Source organism: Oryctolagus cuniculus, chromosome 7 (assembly GCF_964237555.1).
Source record: "Oryctolagus cuniculus chromosome 7, mOryCun1.1, whole genome shotgun sequence".
In the NCBI taxonomy this organism is placed as follows: Eukaryota; Metazoa; Chordata; class Mammalia; order Lagomorpha; family Leporidae; genus Oryctolagus; species Oryctolagus cuniculus.
In genome coordinates, this window is record NC_091438.1 from 155,630,846 (window position 1) to 155,652,687 (window position 21,842).

The 21,842-nt window shown below is 53.8% G+C and overlaps 1 protein-coding gene across 2 annotated transcripts in view; it reads right to left on the reverse strand.

Annotated features, from left to right (window-relative positions):
• The window catches only part of PDPN (podoplanin), a 32,511-nt gene extending 11,604 nt beyond the window's left edge, over nt 1-20,907 (reverse strand). The window contains exon 1 of one of the 2 annotated variants that reach the window (XM_008275368.4): nt 20,454-20,907. In XM_008275368.4, coding sequence (XP_008273590.2) covers nt 20,454-20,523 — 70 coding nt within the window. In that variant the 5' untranslated portion in view covers nt 20,524-20,907. The remainder of the gene's footprint in view (nt 1-20,453) is intronic. The other variant, XM_008275367.4, reaches the window with a different exon arrangement.
• Nucleotides 20,908-21,842: the final 935 nt, after the last annotated feature.

A 21,842-nucleotide genomic window follows, 5' to 3' on the forward strand; every position in this document is an offset into this window, starting at 1 on the left:
CTGCCGAGCAAAGGCTGTGGAGGCGCTGCTTAGGCACGTGCATTGATTTTTTTTATCTGGGAGAAAAGGGGTGCATGCAAATACAGGGTTTGCCTCCCCTCCTGGCCACCTGTGGGGGTGGGGACTGAAGTTCTGACTGGCTCCCACAAAGAACGAGGACTCTGTTCTGGGCAGCTGTTTAATTTAATTGTGGAGCTCAAGGGAAACATCTAATTTTGCCTGGCAAGTACCAGGGTACTTGAAAAAGCTCGTGGAGGGGTGGGTGTTTGGTACAGCAGACAAGACACCTTGGGGTGCCTGCGTCCCATGCTGGAGGGCCTGGGCTTGACCTTTGCTTGGGCCAGATTTCTGCTAATGTGCACCGGGGGAGGCCAAGGTGACAGCCCAAGAGGCTGGGTCTCCGCCACCCACAAGGGAGACCTGGAGGGAGCTCCTGGCTCCTGGCTCCAGTCGGCCCAGCCCCAGCTGTTGCAGGCATTTGGGAAGTGAACAGCGGATGGACTCTCTCTCTCTGTTACTCCCTTTCAAAAACAAAAAGTCTTCTTAAAAAGATTTTGAGTAAAAACTGTTAAAATCCATACATAGTTTTCTTATAACATACATTCTCTATGAACTTTTGGAAGATTTCACAATGATTCACATAAAAATAAACGGACCCTTGAATTCCATCTTTCCATGAACTTCTGGAAGCTCCCTCGTCGTCCCTGTTAAAAAACCAACTGCCCAGTCCCTTTCCTTCCCCTCATTTGAACTTGGTGATGAAAGCATCCACCTTTAAGTGTGTTTGGGGCTGCTCTGCAAAACCACTTATTACATGGAAACTCCACTTCAACAACCCTTGATGGGAAAAAAAAAAAATCAGGTACTGAGTGCAGTTGGTCTGGGTTCTTTCACGGAACACTCAGCTCACTGAAAGCTGACCTGATAAAATTTCTGTCTCCTTCTTTGCTGGCCCAGACCCCCAGCCCAGCACTACACCGGCTCTGAATGGACAAAGGGCGTTTTTATGAATGACAGCAGCATTCAGACGCAGGGCTTTGTCTCCCATCCCCTGCATTCTTTCTGCTCCCTGGGAAAGCTGATCTCTAACACAATTACCCCCGCTTCCCATCTTGGCCCAAGGTTGGCCGGGTGGAGAATTGCTGTTAGGCCAGAGGCTGAGTTTTGCAGCCAGTGTCTGACATCCTTTTTATTTAACTTGAGAAATGTGAAGCATGACGTCACGCTCCTGTGTCTGAAGACGTGTATGTGTGTGTGTGTGTGTGTGTGTAGACACATACAGAGAAGCGCACTCATGCACACACACACACACACAGAGGCCTAAAGATGAGCCTACGTCATGGGTCAACGCTCACAGGCTGGCCAGGAGGGTCAGTTCTGGGGCGATGGACCCTCATGGTCACTTGAACACCTTTTCCGGCCACACCCAGCTTCAGCCAGCACACGAACCAATGGAAGTTTCCAAACACGTCAGTGGCAACCCATCCATTTGCTTTGGAATATTTTGTTGTTGTTATTCTTGAAAAAGTTAGGCCAAAGTTTATACTACCTATGAGAAGTCGACTGGATAAGTCCATTTCACTTTGCCATTCTTAGTTTTGGGAAAAAAGTAAGAATTTAAGCAATGCTTATTTATGTGAAAGTGCTAATTAAATTTTTTTCACAATAAAGTCTAGTATCTCTAAAGATATCACCCTAGATTAACCACATTTATGGGTGACATTTCTTAAAACATATTTTAGGGGCCAGCATTGTGCCATAGTGGGTAAAGCTGTCCCCTGCAATGCGGGCATCCCACATGGGCACTGGTTCGAGTCCACTTCCAATCCAGCTCTCTGCTATGGCCTGGGAAAGCAGCGGAAGATGGTCCAAGCGCTTGGGACCCTGCACCCGCGTGGGAGACCTGGAAGAAGCTCCTGGCTCCTGGCTTCAGCCCAGCCCAGCCCAGCCCTGGCTGTTGCAGCTGTCTGAGGAGTGAAGCAGCAGACGGAAGATCTCTCTCTCTCTCTCTCTCTCTCTCTCTCCCTTTCTCTTTTCTCTCTGAAACTGACTTTCAAAAAAAATAAATAAAACTTTTTAAAAAATTTTAGAATTCATAGCCGGCGCCGTGGCTCAATAGGCTAATCCTCCACCATGCGGCGCCGGCACACCGGGTTCTAGTCCCGGTTGGGGCGCCGGATTCTGTCCCGGTTGCCCCTCTTCCAGGCCAGCTCTCTGCTATGGCCAGGGAGTGCAGTGGAGGATGGCCCAGGTGCTTGGGCCCTGCACCCCATGGGAGACCAGGAAAAGCACCTGGATCCTGGCTCCTGCCATCGGATCAGCGCGGTGCGCCGGCTGCAGCGGCGGCCATTGGAGGGTGATCCAACGGCAAAGGAAGACCTTTCTCTCTCTGTCTCTCTCTCACTGTCCACTCTGCCTGTCAAAAAAAAAAAAAAAAAAAATTTTAGAATTCAGAGACAACTTTACATCAGGCCATTATTACATTGTAACAGTCTCACATTCTTAATGAAAATCTTTGGAATAAGTGTTTAATCATTTGGCTTTATCTATACCTCTGACTTGTGGTGGTGAGTTGTCCCATCTGTCTGTTGGTTAATGGGATTTTGGTGGTTTTGGGGGGGCATTATGGTATTCCTTCTTACAGTTTTTGAAGCACTTTTAATACCTTAGGAATAAATTCTTTGGACTAGATGCTGCAGATAGTTCTTTGCTTTGTTTGCTTTTGTTTATTTTAAAGATTCACTGATTTGAAAGGCAGCGGCCGGCACCACGGCTCACTAAGCTAATACTCCACCTAACAGCGCCGGCACACCGGGTTCTAGTCCCGGTCGGGGTGCCGGATGCTGTCCAGGTTGCCCCTCTTCCAGGCCAGCTCTCTGCTGTGGCCAGGGAGTGCAGTGGAGGATGGCCCAGGTGCTTGGGCCCTGCACCCCATGGGAGACCAGGAGGAAGCTCCTGGCTCCTGGCTTCGGATTGGCTCAGCGCGCCGGCAGTAGCGGCCATTTGGGGGGTGAACCAACAGAAGGCAGACCTCTCTAACTCTGCCTGTCGAAAGAAAGAAAGAAAGAAAGAAAGAAAGAAAGAAAGAAAGAAAGAAAGAAAGAAAGAAAGAAAGAAAGAGTCAGGGAGCAAGGGAAACAGGGAGGGAGGGACGCAGACAGATGTTCCATCTGCTGGTTCACTCTCCAAACAGCTGCCACGGCCAGGGCTGGGTCAGGCAAAAGCAGGAGCCAAGAACTCCATACTAGGCTGCCATGTGCGTAGAAAGAGCCTAAGCAATTGGGTCATCTTCCAGTGCTTTCCCAGGCCACACCAGAAAACTGGGTTGAAAGTGGAGCAGCCAGGACTCGAACCGGCACCTATATGGGACGCTGGCACTTAACGTAGCGACTTTACCCACTACGCCACAGCACCAGCCCCCTATACACTTGTTTTTGAGAAAAAGAGAGGGGGGTGGGTAGAGAGAGTTCTTAATCTGCTGGTTCACTCCCTAAATGCCTGCAAGAGCTGGGCTGGGCCAGGACAGAGCAGAAACCTGCGAACTCAATCCAGCGTCTTCCCCATGGGTGGCTAGGACCCCGGTACTCGAGCCAGGGCCTGCTGCCTCCCAGGGTGCGCTCCAGCAGGCAGCTGGAGTCACCAACGTCCAAACCCAGGCCCTGATGTGGGACGTGGGCATTGTAACCAGCGGAGTCCAAACGCGGTCCCTCGCGCACCCTCACTCGAGGTCGGTCAGGAGGGGGATTTTCCACCTGCAGTGACACCTTGGTGCTCAAAAGTCTCAGGTGAGGGGACAGTCAGTGTGGGGAACAATCCGGACTAGACTGAGTTACTGGAATTAAGACTTATTCTATGCATCTGCTCTCCCACAATATGGCGCTGGGAGAAGAAAACAGCTTCTACACAGGTGCCTCCAGTTCAGCCAATAAACTGTAGGACTCGCTCCTGATTGGAGGAGAGTAGCGTACTTGGCGTGTGGGCAGCCGAGTTGGGATTGGCGGAGGAGGACTATAAAGGAGGAGAGAGACGGCATGCACCAGGAACATCTAAGGGGAACACCTAAGGGGAACACCTGTGCAGTCCCCGAGAGAGCCGGCCGGCGGTGTGCCGCTCCCCCGCGGAAGTGGGGAATGTGGCAGGGGGAACCGCCCTTCCACGGAGGTGGAAGGGATAGTAGCCAACCCGGGAAGAACCAGCAGCAAACCCGGGGAGGGCCGAGCAGACAGAAGAACAATGCAGGGTCCTGTGTCGTTCCCCCACGAAGACAGGGAGCGACAAGTCAGGGTTTCAGATTGTTGGAGTTAAGGCTTCTTTCATTTGCAAATGAAGGCCCAGCCTTCATTCACCTGCTTGGGCAGGTGCTGGGGGGGGGGGGGGGGGCTGTTCACCAACCTTCCTCCAGGTGACACAAACTTTGGCCCGCACGTCCTGAGGGTCTTGCACTTGCACTTGCTATTCCTCTTGTCTGTGTTTACTTTGAGGCATTATGTAAAACAGGAATATAACTTGATTTCCTCCAAGAGATTAATCAATCGTCCCCAGAAGTCCTCTTTTTCCAATGCTTCAGTCGCATCGAGACAACTTCCCTTCTAACACAAGGCCCGGCTGCAGCAGCTGGCCACTGCAGACTGCTCCCCTTACCTCCGGCCGTTGTCACCCACTGAGTCCCTCTCTGCCCCTCGCTACAAATCCCCACGTGATCCTGCATCCAGAGCTGGACGCAATCTCTCTCCGCGACGGCAGTCCCGAGTTAAGCACCATCTCCGCGGTAGCGATGCCCCTTCCTGCGCGAGTGCTGCATCCGGTCTTCTTCCCCATCCTTACCAATGTCAGCACAAGTGCACCTGGCCCGAGACGGACACAAAGCGACCCGCACAGGGCCACGGGCATCTCTGCTCCTCCGGGATGTGCCCTTCTAGCTAAAACACCTGCTGCTTCCCTCACTGGGCCCTGATGCTCTCTCTCCTCTGCCTCCCGAGCTTATCCCCACCTAGCTGTCAATCATACTCTTGGCTGTCAGAAACAGCTGCTTCCGCTGGCATCACACCTCCTCTTGGGACACCCTTCTTTTTAGAATCCTCCCAACCCCCAATTCCAACGTCCTCAAGTGTGTCCCCTTCTAGGAACAACGGGAAACTGTCAGACAATGGCCATCGAGAAGGAGGCTGTGATTTGCTTTTAAAGGATGTGCAGTCATCTGTCCCACTCCCACCCCCAGCAAACCAATACCTGGGGGACAGGTGGTTCCAGGACCACCTGTGGACACCAAAACCCATGGATGCTCAAATCCCGTGGATCCCTCAAATCAAATCTGCAACATGCAACATGGTGCAATGTTTGCACACAGCCTACGCCCAGCCTGTTGGATTACTTGTGATACCTACCACTGTGGAAAGAGCTGTTATCCTGTGCACTCCACCATGGTTTTTCCCAAGTATTTTTGACCCAGAGTTGGGTGACCCTGAGGGTGGGGCAACATCGATACAGAAGGCTGAATGGGCGCCTTTGCCAAGGCAAGGTCTCCACCCATGGACTTGAGTGCTGGGGGCAGGGTGGGCTCACAGCTAGGAAACCATGAACAGAACGCTTCAGGGCTCTGCTACAGGCCTTCCCAGGGCTGCCCACTTAACCGAGACACCGGTGCCCTCCACACACATCCCCGGTCCTTCCCACCCACCTCAGTCCGCCCCACTAGAACAGAAGCTCCGTGAAGGCCATTTGGACCCCATGCCCTCTGCTGCCTAAGCCACCAGCACGTCGAAGGCACTCAGTGAGTTGTTGGTGGGCTCCAGGCGGGTGAAGAGCTGCCGACCTCCCCACAGGGGCTTGGCAAGCTGGGGAGGGCAGCCCGTGCGGCTCGAGTGCGAAGAACAGTCAGAGAGGAGGTCAGGGACTGGGTGGCAGAGATTCAGGACCGCCTGCAGCCCCAGTAGCCACGTGGACGAAGAGTGTCCAGCAAGGGCAAGGTGTCAGGACGGGACAGAAGCAGAGAGACCACCCGGGCGGTTTCTGCTGTCCACGTGAGACAGGGCGGTCCTTACACCACACTAGAGGCAGTGGGCAGGGGCAGAACTGGACAGGTCGTGGCCGGGAAGCTTTACTACTGCCTATCAGAACCAACAGCACCACCCCAGAGCCGGGAATTCCTTTCACTGTCAGCTACAGCCCTGCTGATGAGCGGTACTCAGGTAGGAACGGATCTACTGGATAAAGCAGTGTTCCTCCGTGAGAAGCAGGGCCATCCCGTTTCGTTGCGGTATTCACAAAAGCACTCGGTATAAAGTGTGGGCAAAGAACTTCCACCAGGGGTCGTCATTGTGGCGCAACAAGTTAAGCTGCCACCTACGGTCCCGGCATCCCAGATAGGTACCAGTTCATGTCCCCGGTTGCTCCATTTCCAATCCAGCTCCCTGCTGATGCGCCTGGCAACGCAGTGGAAGATGGCCCAAGTGCTTGGACCCCGGCTACCCACGGGAGACTCAGATGGAGCCCCAGGGGCCCAGCTTTGGCCTGACCCAGCCCCGGCTCTTTGGAACATTTGGGGAGTGAACCAGCGCTCCTTCTTTCTGTGTATCTCCCTCTGCCTCGGTAACACTGCCTTTCAAATAAATTAAAATCGATAACTAAATACACAGAACTTCCACCTGCTTCCTTCCACTCCTGTTTCTGCTGACCACAGCTCCAGCGCCGACAGCTGGAGTAGTTTCCACTGTGTTGCACCCTGAAACGCCAGTGTTGCTTTTAAAAATAAAGAAGTTATAAACCCTCAGGGTTTTCAAAGAAAATCAGTGGTTAGGCAACAGATTAAGGAGCTCTTTCATGTTGCCCGGTGTTTTCTAACATTTTGGGCTGCTCCCGCGCCTAAATGCACAAATATGCCTTTGAAGACGGATGACGAAATAGCCTTGGAATGACTTTTGCGCTCACTGAGAGGCAGAAAGGGCTTTTTGTCTATGTCATCCCAGGAAGTTGTGGGTTCCCTAAGAGGACAGGCAGCAGGATAACTAATAATTAATTTTAGGACCCTGATTCCCAATTACATCTGAGATAAACTGAAGGCAACACCAAATGTCTATTAGGAAAACAAAACCCCACTTCTGTTCCTTTGCACAAACGCAGGTTTAATGTATTATTTTTTTCATCAGCTTTCAAAACCAGGCCCAGAAGCTTGCGGCACCCACACCGCTGCAAAAGGGGACCAACCTCCAGCATTTTCTCCCGCCTGCTATGGTCACGGAGGCACTGGGTTAGCCTGCACGGCCATTCAGAGCTGTGTGCTGAGTTCCCAGGAGGCCACTCAGAGGGGCCCCACCTCTGCTTCCCCCAGGCTGGCCCCCTCCCAACCCTGTGCTGCGGCCTCTCTCTGGAACACCAATGCAGCCAGTGACCTCTGAGGTTCCACAGCTCCTTTGCACACTCTCCAAAAACCAACTTCCTAACCCAGAGCTGTGTGCCCTCAACTTCCGGCAGGTGCTGGGTGTGGTCACATAATCACCCCTGTGGCCAGCAGTTTTTTCTTCCTTCACTCCTTCCACAGATCCTAGCAGATCGCTCACTGGCCAAAGTTTGGCCCTGGAAACTCTAGGCAGCCCAGGAATAATCTACACAAGCCCCAGATGACTTTGCCCCGCTGCCCTGGGCACCCACATTCATTTCATTGTCCTGCAGGCAGCACCAGGCCGTCTGAAGCCTGCACTGGCCCACATTCTTGGAACCTAGTTAACAGATGTTTGTTGAGTGACTGATGGTATACGTACATTTACAGCCATGTAGGGCATTTCTCTTGAGTTACTCCAAGGATTATAAATTTCCTGCCACCATCCACTGGGCATCATCCCAAAGTTTGTTAAATATCTCCCCCTAATGAAAGGGAACGCGTGGCTGAAGACAGAACAGTATCCCTTTGAGGGTGACTTTACTTTTGCTGCCCTGCATCCGATGTCCAACACGCAGCGGGTTGTCCACTCACTGGGGCAGGTCCTGCTGCACGTTGGGCTGAGTTCATCGAGGAAATGAAATCTGACCGCACGCTGTCCGCATTTAGGACGTGCCTGGCTATGCGGAGGGGGGTCAGACAACTGTCCCCAGCTCCTCTGCCGATGTCACAAGAAACCCTTTGCATTGACTGGGACTCACGGCACCCCCTGGTCTCAGCGGGGGAGGCACGGTGCCCTCACATTTTCTCAGGGTTCTGTCACAGTTGAAGGCAGCATTCGGAGACTCTGCAGCTGCACATGGGAGAGAGAAAGAAGGGGCCCAGGGGGCCAGGGGACTCCATTTCCACTTCAGTGGGCAGCAGTCATGTTAAGTCACTGGCAGGTGGAAAGAACAGGACGTTAGAGCCACAAGATGACAGCAGGCTCCAGTCAGATCCATGCTCTTTCCCCCTTGTAGGGGAAAGGGCCTGAGACCTCCCGTGGGCCCTTGACAAATGTCTGCATTTACTCCCACAACTCTCCAGGAGCTGAGCCGTCGTAACAGCCACGATGTGTTGAACACAGCCGAGAATGAGCAAACACGGCGCCACACACTTGCTCTGATCTTGACTAGAGTCTTGCAGGCCAACAGCCTCCTCCAACTGCGCTGTCCACGTGGCATGCAGGTGGCCACACAGGGACGGGGCAGGGCTCGAGCAGACCCTTGTACTCAGGCTCCCTGCCACGTGTGTGTTGAACACAGCCTTCCCATGTACGGGTCACCCTTGCCCATCTCCTTCTTGGTCCTTGCACAAAGGACTGGAGTGGAGTGAGGCCGCCGTAGTGGTGGCTTCTGCAGGAGCCTGAGGCTGGGCTCCCAAGGGTTCATCCTGAAGGTTCACCTTTCAACTGCACCACTGCCCATGCAAAGCTTACAGAACCTGGACGGCCAGGAACAATCCCCTCCCTTCAGAGCCCTCTCCCCTGAGCCAGTGCAGGGTTGAGAACCCTTGGCATCTGCTAAGTTTCTCTCTACTTGAGTTCCTGCCTGGCACCAGCCAGCATCCTACTCCACAGCGATGGCTCAGCCACCTGCATGCTTCCGCTGGCCAGATGAACAGATGAACACCACCAGACTTTTCAGGCTCCAGGGAGTGAGTCAGCTCACCCGTCCGGCCCCCAGCACAGACAGGAGGGGTTGGTCCAGCTCCAAACCAAGATTGCTCAACCTGGGGAGATGTCTGGCTTTGACCAAGAGCAGAACTTTCCGTGAAAGAGGAAGTGGGCTCACAGTTTTGCAGACGGGAATCACATCTCTGTAGTAACTCTTCTGGAATTCGGCTGGGGCTACCTTCCAGGGAGGATGGTTTCTTACAAAACACCTGCTCTGGAAGCGCCGCCCCGGACCGGAGCACCTCTGTGGGGTAGTGGGATAGCGGGAGGCACTCGCCATCTCTCAGAAACGGAACGGACACCTGAGCTTCTGACTCACTCGGAGCGGTCAGCTGAGCAGGCCCTGGTTTTGCAGGAGTGGAAAGAGAAGCCCCTTGGACTCAGACCACGCTGTCCCCCGCGGTCCCCCCTGCAGCCCAGACAGCCCCCACTGAGAGCCCAGGAGGGCAGAGGCCTGCAGGAATGTGGAGAATGTGGGTGTTTCCACTAGCTGCCCTAGGCCTTGAGCCTCAGCCTGCTTTGGGAGCTTGGCGAGTGCCTAGGAAGATTTTTTTTAAAAAAGATAATTGGTACTGGCTAAGAAGGTGTCTTTCACTCTTCCCTTTGTTCTTTTATTCTTTTTTTTTCTTTTTCTTTTTTCTTTTCTTTTCTTTTTTTTTTTTTTTTTTTGACAGGCAGAGTGGACAGTGAGAGAAAGACACAGAGAGAAAGGTCTTCCTTTTCAGTTGGTTCACCCCTCAATGGCCACCGCGGCCAGCGCACCGCACTGATCTGAAGCCAGGAGCCAGGTACTTCTCCTGGTCTCCCATGGGGTGCAGGGCCCAAGTACTTGGGCCATCCTCCACTGCACTCCCGGGCCACAGCAGAGAGCTGGCCTGGAAGAGGAGCAACCAGGACAGAATCCGGCGCCCCGACCGGGACTAGAACCCGGTGTGCCGGCGCCGCAAGGCGGAGGATTAGTCTAGTGAGCCATGGCGCCGGCACCTGTTCTTTTATTCTTGTGTTTTTTTTTTTTTTTTTAATAGAGAAAATTTAGGAAGAGCAATTTGAAAATATTGAGTCCTTTTGTTCTGATATGTGGGAAACTCAGGCAGTAAACGTCACCTCCAGGATGCGCCTCTGTTGTTAGTGCAGGATTCCCCCAGGGACTCAGAGGGCTCTAACTGGAGGCCACAGTATCAGCTGGGCTCACTGAGTCCCAAACAGCACATGGATGCTCACCCAGCTCAGGAACCTCTGACCCCTGCCACCCGGCTTTTGCATCTCCATCACCTGCCTTCCTGGGTCATCCTTCTTCCTCCCTCCTCTTCCTGCCAAATGCTCACTGTGGACCTATTACACGCTCGTTTACACGCTCTGTCTGTAAGGGACAAGAGGAGTATGCGAGCCAGGAAAGCCCGGTGATGAGAACAGACTAAACAGTCCTGACATCGGCCAAAGCAGGGTGTGGTCAGCGCAGGGCTTGGACACTCACATCCCGCACCAGAGCCCCAGGTTCGAATCTCTTCCTGACTCCAGCTTCCCGTCCGTGCAGAGGATGGCTCAAGCACTTGGGTCCCTGTCACTCACTTGAGAAACCCAGACAGAGCTGCTGGCTCCTGGTTTCAACCTTGCCCACACCCAGCCCCAGCTGCTGCGGGCATCTGGTGAGTGAACCTCTGCTTTTTACATAAATGGAAAAAAAGAGAAAGACCTAAGAGAGTGCAACGAACTGCAAAGCTATGGTAATCGAGATTGTGGTACTAGCGGTACTAGCACAAAGACAAGCTATGGATCAATGGAACAGAACTGAGGATCCAGAAAGAAACCTACCCAGTTATGACTACTTGACTTTTGGCAAAGGTTCCAAGATGATTTGGTAGGGAAAGAGTTATCTTCTCAATAAATGGTGCTGGGACAAATGGACAGAGACTGGAACTCCACCCAGAATTCTAAAGAATGGAGGCACTCGCCCTGCACAGCATACATAAAAATAAACTCCAAATGAATCAAAGAGCTGTTTGTCAGAGCTAAAACTGTCCAGCATAGAGCCAGATCTTTAGGGCCGGCACTGTGGCGTAGCAGGTAAAGCCACCGTCTGCAGTGCCGGCATCCCATGTGGGCATAGGTTCAAGTCCTGGCTGCTCAGCTTCCAATCCAGCTCTCTGCTATGGTCCTGGAAAGCAGTGGAGGATGGCCCACGTCCCTGGGCCCCCGCACCCACATGGGAGACCCAGAAGAAGCTCCTATCTCCTGGCTTTAGATAGGCCCATCTCCAGCCCTTGCAGCCATTAGGGGAGGGAACCAGCGGATGGAAGATCCCCCCGCCCTTCTCTCTCTCTCTCTCTGTAACTCTTCCTTTCAAATAAAAAAAAAAATCTAAAAAAAAAGAAGAGCAGATTTTTACAATCTAATCCAGGCAATGGCTTCCTAGATATGACACCAACAATATGAACAATTACAACAACAACAACAACAACAACAAAAACAGGACTCTTGCATTTTTAAAGTTTGTACTGTAATGGACTCTGCCAAGAAATTTCAAAGACAACCAATGCAATGCACAGAGCAGGAGATATGCTTCCAATTCATATATCTGAAAGTATCTAGAATATATAAAGAATGCTTTCAGTCAACAATAAATGGATAACCCACTTTTTAAAAGGGCAAAGGAGGCTAGTGCCACAGCTCACTAGGCTAATCCTCCGTCTGTGGCACCGGCACCTGGGGTTATAGTCCCAGTCGGGGCGCTGGATTCTGTCCTGGTTGCCCCTCTTCCAGTCCAGCTCTCTGCTGTGGCCCGGGAGTGCAGTGGAGGATGGCCCAAGTGCTTGGGCCCTGCACCCCATGGGAGACCAGGAGAAGCACCTGGCTTCTGGCTTCAGATCAGCGCGGTGCGCCGGCCACAGCGTGCCGGTCGCAGCGGCCATTGAGGGGTGAACCAACTGAAAAGGAAGACCTTTCTCTCTGTCTCTCTCTCACTGTCCACTCCACCTGTCAAAAAATTTTAAAATTTTTAAAAAATCAAAAGGCAAAGGATTTCAACAGACATTTCTTAAAGACACACAACTGGCCAAACAGCATAGGAAAAGACGTCCCACGTAATTCACCAGCAGGAAATGCAAATCAAAGCTACTTGATCCTCTTAAGATGCCTACTATTTTTTTTTTTTTTTTTACAGGCAGAGTGGACAGTGAGAGAGAGAGAGAGAAAGGCCTTCCTTTGCCGTTGGTTCACCCTCCAATGGCCGCCGCGGCCGGAGCGCTGCGGCCGGCACTCTGTGCTGATCAGAAGGCAGGAGCCAGGTGCTTCTCCTGGTCTCCCATGGGGTGCAGGGCCCAAGCACCTGGGCCATCCTCCACTGCACTCCCGGGCCACAGCAGAGAGCTGGCCTGGAAGAGGGGCAACCGGGACAGAATCCGGTGCCCAGACCGGGACTAGAACCCGGTGTGCCGGCACCGCAAGGTGGAGGATTAGTCTAGTGAGCCACGGCGCCGGCCCAAGATGCCTACTATTGTAACACACACATACACAAATACACACAGAGAAAACAGGCATTGGCAAGAGTGTAGAGAAATGGGAACACCATGCACTGTTGGCGAGAGTGTAAGTGGTGCAGCCACTCTGGACAACAGCAGGAGGTTCTTCAAAGAGTCCTCACTGGACTGAGACAAGTGAAAACACAAAGCCTTGCGTCTGACTTTCACAGAATTATTGGTAATAGCCCCAAAGCGGAAATAACCTGTCTACCAATGGGTGAACGGGAGAGCAAAATGATCCAGATAATGGGCTAATACTCAGCCACAGAAAGAACGCAGCTCTGCCACCCACCACAGATGCACTGACAAACACCGTGCAAAACCAAAGACCCAAGCAGTCACACCTCGTATGAGTTCACTGAAACGAGACAGCGAGACTAGCAAATCCCCAGGCACAGCAAGTGGAGCAGTGGTGGTCAGGGGCTGCATCGAGGGGGAGAGGGGAGTGACTGCTGATGACTTGGGGCTTTGGGGGAGGGAGTTACTAAAAATGTTCTGAAATTAGGGGCTGGCACTGTGGCTGCCCCCAAGACGCCAGCATCCCATAGGTGCCCATCCCATTTGTGTCCCAGCTGCTCCACTTCCAATCCAGCTCCTTGTTAATGCGCCTGGAAAAACAGAGGATGATCCAAGAACTTGGGCCTCTGCCACCCCACATGGGAGACCCAGATGAAGCTCTTGGCTCCTGGCTTCGGCCTGCCCTACACCAGGTCGTTGCAGCCATCTGGGGAATAAACCAGCAGATAGAAGATATCTTGATATGTTTCTCTCTCTCTCTCCCTCTCCCTCTTTTCCTCCCTCCCCCCTCCCTCCCTCTGTAGCTCTGATTTTCAAATAAATACATAAATCTTTTTTAAAAATGTTTTAAAACTGATAGTGGTAATGGCTGCATAATTCTGTGACTATATTAAAATGCTAAATTGTTTATATTAAAAGGGTTCATTTTATAGTATGTAAGTTATATATCAATAAAAATTGTAATAGAGCAATGAGCGTTGTAAGAGGAAACTAATAAGAAATGAGGCAGGGCTGGGGCCGGCGCTGTGGAGTAGCGGGTGAAGTCACCACCTGCAGCAGTGGCATCCCCTATGGGCACCGATTCAAGTCCTGGCTGCTCCATTTCCGATCCAGCTCTCTGCTATGGCCTGGGAGAGCAGTAGAAGATGGCCCACGTCCTTGGGCCCCTGCACCTGCGTGGGAGACCAGAAGAAGCTCCTGACTCCTGGCTTCGGATCAGCCCAGCTCTATCCACTGTGGCCAATTGGGGAGTGAACCAGCAGATGGAAGACCTCTCTCTCTCTGCCTCTCATTCTCTCTCTGTGTAAATCTTGGAAGGAAGGAAGGAAGGAAGGAAGGAAGGAAGGAAGGAAGGAAGGAAGGAAGGAAGGAAGGAGCCAGCCGCTGTGGCATAGCAAGTAAAGCCGCCACCTGCAGTGTCAGCATCACATAGGGCGCCAGTTCAAGTCCCGGCTGCTCCACTTCCAATCCAGCTCTCTGCTTTGGCCTGGGAAGGCAGTGGAAAATGGACCAAGTCCGTGGGCCCCTGCACCCATGTGGGAGACCGGGAAGAAGCTCCTGGCTTCGGGTCGGCTCAGCTCCGGCCGTTGCTGCCATCTGGGGAGTGAACCAGCGGATGGAAGACCTCTCTGTCTCTGCCTCTGCCTCTCTGTAACTTTGCCTTCCAAATAAATAAATCTTTTAAAAAAGAAAAAAATTTATTTAAAAAAATGAGGAAGTGAGGGAAGAATAACAGGAAATCAGGAAATATAGAGTGCCAACCTTGCTGGCTCTTATTCCCCGAACTGTGATCCCCCCCACACTTCCTGTGGTCACTACCTTATTCCCCAAACTCTGATCCCCCCTCTTCCTGTGGTCACTACCCTTTGCCTCTTCACTTCCTGATGTCCCACCTGCTCTGAGACTGGCCCCACAATTTGATCCAACTTTCCATGGTTCCCTCTTCATCCACTTTGGACAACCACTATCCTCGGCCCATCCTACTCCCAATCTCTATTACTGACTATAAGGAAAAAAAACATAGGTCTGGGGGCCAGCGCTGTGGCACAGTACCACAAGCCTCAGCCTGCCGTGCCAGCATCCCATATGGGCACTGGTTCAAGTCCCAGCTGCTCCACTTCCCATACAGCTCTCTGCTAATGGCCTGGGAAAGCAGTAGAAGACGGCCCAAGTGCTTGGGCCCCTGCACCCACGTGGGAGACCTGGAAGAAGCTCCCAGCTCCTGGCTTCTGATCGGCCCAGCTCCAGCTGTTGAGGCCATTCGGGGAACGAACTAGCAGATGGAAGACCTCTCTCTCTGTCTCTCCCTCTCTCTGTAACTCTACCTCTCAAATACATAAAATAAATCTTAAAAAAAAAAAAAAAGTCTGCCTTTCCCGCCACGTGGACTCACGTGTCTCCCCCGCCGCCTGCCAGTGCCCACTCCACCCCGACTCCAGCAGCCTTCCCCACACTCCTCAGACCTCAATGCCCACACCTCCTCCCGCGCGACACCCAGGCCAGTCAAGTATCATCACGCGTTTGCTTCAGCACCTCCTGCTGCCCGGAAAGCCCTCCTCTGCCTCCTTGCCCAAAACTCACCATTGTCCACCGCCAAGACTGACCACATCTTCCCCCACGAGGCTTCGCCTGGCTCCTTGCAGCCACGGAGTCTCCACCCCCTCCCAGCTCCCAGCAACAGGCACAGGACCTGCCCACAGGTGATTTGGACATACAGTTTCCTTGTCCACCTGCATTTTCGACACATAGTAACGGTACATCCGAGTGGGGTACCATGTGATATAACACACGTATACAGCATGTAATGACCAGATCAGGGTGATTAGCACGTCCATCGCATCATTTATTTCTGGTGTGGGAACATTCCAGGTCCTCTCCACTAGTTACTCTACCTACACAATGAATGGCTGTTGACCACAGCTATCGTACTGAGCTACAGGACAGAAGTCACTGGTCCTAACCAGCGGCATCCCCTGTCCCCATTAGCCATCCTCGCTCCATCCCCCATCCCCAACTCTCAACATTCTTAGTAACACACGGGCTCCTAAGCACTAAGACAGGGAGAACATCCTTTCACTCTGTCTTCCCGGCATTGGGCACAGCCATAATCAATACTTACATGGTGATGGTGCCGTGGCGTAGCGGATAAAGCCGCCACCTGCAGCACCGGCAGCCTGTATGGGAGTCCCGACTACTCCGCTTCCCATCCAGCTCCCTGTTAATGATCTTGGGAAAGCAGTGGGTGATGGCCCAAGTCCTTGGGCCCCTGCACCCACATGGGAGACCCAAAAGAAGCTCCTGGTTCCTGGCTTTGGCCCTGGCCTGGCCTCAGCCGTTGTGGCCATCTGGGGAATGAACCAGTGAATGAAAGATATCTCTCTCTTTTTTCTCTCACTCTCTCCTTCTCCCTCTAATTCCTTCAAATTAAAAAAAAAAGTCTTTAAGAAAACATAGCATATATAGCAAAAATCATCCAACCAAAGAAAATTATGTCTGTGAGAATGATAAGTGGCTGCTGCTGCCATAAGACCCTTGAAGGAACCAACTAAGGTTTCCCGGGTGTCCCCAGTAGCCCTGACCCCGGGCTCCCGCTGCTCGCTCGGCGCGGGCTCTGGGGCTGAGCAGCCCATGTTCAAGTCTCGCTGTTGCTGTCACCATTGCCATTGACCGGCTCCGTGTCTGCATGTATGTTACTGGGGCTCTTAGAAACGTTTCCATAATTCACGAATGGTTCCTGCCTCGTGGCTTTGTCGTACGGATTGGCTGAAACAGAGCCAGTGAGCTGTGGGCACGCCGTAAACTGTCAGTGCTGGGTTGCTGCTGTTAACATCACCCATCCATAGCCTTAGTCACATTCACTCCTGTGGGGCAATCCAGCTCAGACAAAACTGCTCCACATTAACCCAACTCACAAGCGGCCGGGGAGCAAATACTTCACTTACCGTGGGAAGTGGCTTTCTAGTGCTTCAGGTGCATTTTTGCTGTCCAGGGCATGTCCTTGTTGGGTGTGAGACACCTGGGATGCTGGGAGGTCGCCGCACCCAAGGAGGGAAGCAGGGCGGGACACACTTCAGACTGTGTAGGAATGAGGCCCCTGACTCACGGCGGGGTCACACTGAGTGAGACCAGGGTGCTCGGGCCCCGCAGAGCACATCTCTCTCACTTGCTCTGCGCTGGCTCCCCGCTGCCTGACTCACACAGCAGGTACTCGACAAATATTTGTCAGGTAAAGGAATTCCTTGGGTAGGGCGGACTTAACAACCCCTTGTGCCCTTCCTCCTCCTTTCTAGGCTCCAGACAAGCCTCTCCTTGGGGCAGGGCATCGCAGGCAGCTGCTTAACCCGCTACGCCACAGCGCCAGCCCCGTAAGATGAATCTCAAGTCACTGTCCACTTGGCCAAGTCCCTCCTGCACTCCAATCATTGGGGACCTGGGGGGCACAGCCAGGCTTCCTTGTAGGGTCCCATTCAGACTTAGGTAGCGGGGATGGAGTCCTCTCTCTCCCCCCTTGTCCTCCCCAGGATGACTCCGGCAAGCTGCAACCTGGCAGGCCCGCTCTCAGATGCCAGAAATATGACAAATATTCAGACAGGCCCCTGGAATTTAAAGCACAGGCAGTGGACTGCGGAGTGTGCTTCCCAACCTTAGGTGCGCCTCCCTCAAGGGAGAAGGATCCTGCATCCAGCCACATCTGAGGGTGCTGGCTGTTTGCAGAATGAATACATGAACCCAACTTTAATGTGCTATGACCATTTCATTCTTCAAGCAACATGAAGGTGTATTTAACACAAGGGGTTTTCTTTCTTGTTCCTAATCATTATTTTTGTTTTCCTTGAAAGGCAGAGAGACAAATGGAGATAAATTTTCCATTCACTGGTTCATTGCCCACATGCCCACGACAGGCAGGGCTGGGTGAGGCTGAGCTCAGGAGCCCAAAAACCAACCTGGGTCTCCCACGTTGGTGGCAGGGGCCCAAGCACTGGCGCCATCACCAGCTGCCTCCCAGGGTGCACGTTAGCAGGCAGCTGGAGCAGAAGCGGAGCAGCCAGAGCCCAGACCAGGGATGTGGGCGTCCGACCGCCATCTTAACCACAGCACCAAACCCTCACTCTGGGATTTTAATGACTTTAGAAAGTTCTTGCTTTCTTGTCTAAGGGGCTTAAAGTGAGGTTCACCTTTAATTTCAGGTTCAACTTGTGTTTTTTAAGTTACTTATTTGCTTAATTACTTGAGAGATAGACAAAAAATGAGACACACATACATGGGGGGGGGGGACTCTCCAAATGCCTGCAACAACCCCCAATCTTAGCCAGAGAGGGGACCCAGGATTGCATCTCCCGTGTGGGTAGAGGAACCCAAGCACTTGGGCCATCACCCTTGCATCCCAGGAGCTGTGTTGGCAGGAACCAGAGCCAGGTATGGAGCCCAGGTACTCTAACATGCGACGCAGGTGTCTTGATTGGCATCTTGCCTCCCACCCCCCACCCCCAAATCAGAGTAACGTAGTAACAAGGGCTTGATGTTGGAGTCTGAACTGTTTAGGAACCCCAGTTCTGGCACGTCCTGAAATAATGGCATATAATTCACGGGTCTTGCGACGGTGAAATGAGGCAGTTCCTGCCGTTGCTGGCGCACGGGGAGGGGAGGGAGGTGGTGACGTCCTTTCTCCTTGGCTGGGCCACCCACTGTCCCGCCAAGGCGCGAGGGGTCACTCTCATCCTCGGGTACAGAGGCACCCCTGTGCTGCTCACTTCAGAGAAAGGAGGGAGTGGATTCCTGCTGGCTCCGTCTAGTCTCAGCCTCCTCATGCTTGGACACACTTCTTAAAATGTGCTTTTCTACTGAATGCCATTTGGTTCTTACACACCAGAGCAATGAATAGGGCCCCTCACCAAGTCTCTAACAGAGTGGATCTGTATTAAAGACCCAAAGTACAACAAAAACTCCTAGCAGCTCATGAAGATTTCAGGGCCTCGAAAACTGGCAAGGATCTCAGGGAAATCACAGGGAAATTTGCCTGCCACATGATTAATGCTGGCCAGATTGGTGCCGGAAAATCACATGTGGGCCAGCGGCAAGCAACAGCTTGCAGAATTCCACAAAAATAAATGGACCGACGGGAGGGGCCCGGGAGGACGCGATGTGGGGGAAAGTTCAGGGTGAGGGTGGGGCAAACGCCAGATGGGTGCACAACAGATCTGCTTTTGGAGCCTGGAAGATCCAGAGAGATGGCACACGGGGCCGGATTATAAAAGCAAATTAGACTAGAGCTCTAGTGAGGGACACCCTGTACGGCGGAGGATCCCAGAGAAGTGCAGTGAAATGCATGACCATGATCACCCCCAGGCCAGCCTGCAACAATCCGGCTGAGCTCAATGAAGTTATTCATCCCCATTCAAGTTGTGGCACTCATTGTCCTCAGACAAAAACCCTGCAGACCCCTGTCTGCAGCCCCTCATCTGCAGCCCCTCGGCTGGGCCCCAGCTAGCCCGAGAAGGTCTCAGCCCCAAAGCGGCTGCTTGTTCAGACAGGCTGGATGCAGCCCCCTCCCAGACTGACTGACACTCCAGAGCTGGCTTAAGATAATGACAGCCAGGCGCTCTCTCTCTGGGTGACAGAGGATGTGGCTTAGCCATCAGCTGTCTGTCCTGGGAGGCACCTGGCTCAGGTGGGGGAGGATGGGGGGGGGAGGGAAGCCCTCACCTTGCTCTGGGGCACACAAAGTGGTGTCCCGTGCACCCTGTCTGGGCACCACGGAAGTACAGCGGAAACCCAGCCCCGTCTGCTTCCTGGTGGCGGGAGAACTTCCAAAGATAGGACTGCCCCGAATAGCTGCTGGGCTCTCCAAAGAGAGGTGCCCGCTTAGGACTGCCCTGCCCTCCGTGTGATTTTCCCGTGTACAATTATGGGTGCCTACGTTGGGTCTGTCCTGCCTACAAGCCCCTCCCTCTGCAAGGATTCCTCTGGATCCTCAGCCCCAGAGATCACACGCCAGTTGGTCCACTTACAAGTCCCCCAACCCACATTCAGTGAGCAACTACTATGTGCGCAGGCGGCCGTGGGCACCCCGAGGCGAGACGTGCCTGGGGAAGCAGATTAAACATCCAAGAAAACAAGATATTGACATAAGTTCGGGGTGGGGGGTGGGGGGGTGGCCCAAGGCAGCAACGGAGCAGAAATGGGCCCGGAGTGAGAAGAAGGAAGAAGGGACCCTCAGGGAGGGCAAGGTGTGGACAAGAGGCCAGCAGTGCCCCCCATCTTTGGGCCACAGCCATTTAAAGCCTAAGGAGTCACTAATTCAGCCACTAACCTTGTTGGCCAAGTTCAACACGCAGCCCCCAGCTCACTTCAACCTCCGTTCACAAGTATGCTCCCTGGCACAGGCCGCTAAAACGCCCCCCAACCGGGGTGGCACCCCCAGCCTGCTCCAAGGGGACGCTAAGGCCATGGTCCCGGGGCAACCCCCAGCCCGCCCCAACCCTGCTGAGTGTCCCGCCTGATTCCACGGGACAAACTTCCCCCGGGATCACGCGCATCTCTGCGTCACCTGCCAGTGAGGAAAGCCAGCCGCCCGGGCGCACTGAGGAAGGCTCCCCCGACCCCCACGCTAGGGAGCTGGCTCGGAGGGAGGCTCCCTCGCTGCCCACCCTGGCTACCCGCGGATTCCAGGGCTCCTCCCGCCACCACGCTCAGCCGCTGCCGCTGCTCCTCCAGGGCGCACGCAAGCACAGCCTCGGGCTCCCCCGCGTTGCCCCTCGGGCAACCTCCAGGGCCAGGCCCCGTGCCTGCTGCGGGTCTCCCCGCTCGTCTCCACCCGCAGTCCGCTTACCTCCCGCCGCCGCCGGCGCCCAGAGCCCTGCACTGCCCAGGAGCAGCAGCAGAATGCGCGCCTTCCACATCTCGCCGCTTCACTCGTGCGCTTGGAGCCGCAGTCGTCGCGCGCGCAGGGGCTGGGAGAGGGGCTGGAAGAGTCCCTGGGGAGATGGCCACGTCCAGCCTGGAGGGGCGCAGGGAGCGAGAGACCCAGCGCGCCACGGTGCCCGGGCGCAAGGCGGTCGGACGGCGAACTTCGCAGCTGGCGACGTGGGCAGCGCAGTCAGCATTTATGCCTCCAGCCGAGGGCGGGGAGCCGGGCGGCGGTAAGGTGGTCTCAGCCCCGGCGCTAGGACCGCCCTCGGGCGCTCTTTGGCCGGCGCGTAAGCCGCGAACCCCCCGCCAGGTTTAAAGTTACAGCGCACCAGCTGCGGGGCCGCGCGGGTTTCTACGCTGTGCGCCAGCAGCCTGGGGAGCGGGTGTGCTCTCAGACTTGTGTGCTTTTTTGCTATATTTATGATTCTGTTTTGAAGAGGCAGGCGCAAGGTCTTGTTAGGGCTGGAGCGAGAAGTGATCGCTTTCTTGTGTGGTCAGGACTGTTAGAACCAAGCCTGGCACTATTCCTTTATAAATATTGAATCTGATGGTTTAAAAAAATGTTTTTTCTTGGCTGTCAACTGGGTGGGCCCGAGGCGATTCACGCTGGTCAATCGCGCCCTTGTCTAGGGGACCCCGGGCCGGAAGGGCCCCAAGAGCTGGCCAGAGGAGAGGTCAGGAGCCTTGGTTTTGGGAAATAAGCTAAGCTCCATCCACGTCTCCCGAGCCGAGCTGGGAGTGGGGCGCTGTGAGGCTGGGGCCAGGCACAGGTGGCTCCACGTCCAGCTCCCTCCTACGCCCTTTTTAACCCTGGAGGTGGATCCTGCAATGGCCATTTTGCTCCTTGAAGGGGCCTTGCTTTGACCTCAGGCAACAGCGACAGGAGTGTTGGACTTAAATATTTTTTTGAAGAACCACAATTTGGGGAGTGGTCTCTGCCCCACCCCTGGATGATCAGCTGCCATTCAGCCAATGAACCAGAGACTGAAAGCCCCAAGCTCCACTGAGGGGTAGGAGGCCATGAAAATGGGTTGTTTTCAGCTTGTTATCTTTGACACCACATTTACTTTGTCCTAAGAATCACTCAGGGAACTTGTTCTAGAAGATTCTAGAAGCTCAGATCCTGGAGTTTGCACCCCAGACCACTGGATCTGACCCTTGGGGAATTCCTATTTTAAACAGGTGTCACTGGCCCTTCTCAGCAAGAGTCTCTGGGGGGGAGGGGTGATTAGCAGGCAGGTTCGGGGTGGGGATGGGGGTCTGAGCAGGCAGATTCTGCAGGGCTTAAACATTGCCCCAGAGTCCTGAG